General features: G+C 59.8%; 1 protein-coding gene across 1 annotated transcript in view; it reads left to right on the top strand.

Moving 5' to 3' along the window:
* Positions 1 to 278: 278 nt before the first annotated feature.
* LOC310771216 (hexokinase-1-like) overlaps positions 279 to 850 on the top strand; it is a gene marked incomplete at its 3' end in the record, with an annotated part of 70,926 nt that continues 70,354 nt past the window's right edge. Inside the window, exon 1 of the mRNA XM_083663874.1 lies at positions 279 to 396. Within this exon, the coding sequence (XP_083520000.1) occupies positions 334 to 396 (63 nt within the window). The 5' untranslated portion in view covers positions 279 to 333. The remainder of the gene's footprint in view (positions 397 to 850) is intronic.

The following is an 850-nucleotide window of genomic DNA, read 5'->3' as shown; positions in this document are numbered from 1 at the left end:
GCTAACGGGGAGCTAGGAGCACAGAGGAGGAGACTCGCTCAGACCCTGCCTCTCCCCCTCTCTCCCTGTGAGTGTGTGCGTGTGTGTGCGTGTGCGTGTGTGTGTGTGTGAGAGAGAGAGAGAGAGAGAGAGTGTGTAAGTGTGTGTGTGTGTGTGTGTGTGTGACTAGCAGCAGCCAGACTTTTTTCAGCTCGTCTTGAAAGAGGCAGCTTTACAGGCCTGCTTTCTCCCAGGATAAAGGGACCGGCCGTGGGGGCAGCAGAGAGCGGACGGGACTCCCTTGACAGCCTGGCTCCTCGCTGACAGCGCCTGGCAGACGTGCAGGCAGGCAGGATGATAGCCGCTCAGCTCCTGGCCTACTACTTCACCGAGTTGAAGGATGATCAACTCAAAAAGGTGAGTGGAGAGCCGGGTTCGGGCACTGGAGGGTTGTGTAACGGTCCAGAGGACAGAGGACAGAGGACAGAGGACAGCCATGGAGGCCGGTCGATGGTGGCTGTGTGACGGTGTTACATGATGGCCCGCGGGGGCGGATCAGGCTGGCAGAGGAGGATGCAGCATCCGGGCAGCGAGGGGGTTAGATGATCAGATGGAAGGCATGCTGAGCTGTTATTTGAATGCGATGCTGTTGCTCTCTCTCTGCCCGAGGCTTGCTTCTGTTTTGGGGAGCGGAGCTTCAGCGGTGGATGTCCTTGAGAAGGGCTGCGTGGCCAGGGGGCCCGCGGCAGCAGACAGACCCTCGTTTTAGGCAGCGTTTCCGGGGCGTCCGAAGCAGACAGGTGTCCGCGTGAGCTGCGTGTCCTCCTCCCTCCTCTCTCTCTCGCTCCACTCTCTCACTCATCCCGTCTCT

Source organism: Poromitra crassiceps (genome assembly GCF_964638095.1).
Source record: "Poromitra crassiceps genome assembly, contig: HAP1_SCAFFOLD_437, whole genome shotgun sequence".
Taxonomy (NCBI): Eukaryota; Metazoa; Chordata; class Actinopteri; order Beryciformes; family Melamphaidae; genus Poromitra; species Poromitra crassiceps.
This window is presented reverse-complemented; position numbering and strand designations above follow the sequence as displayed.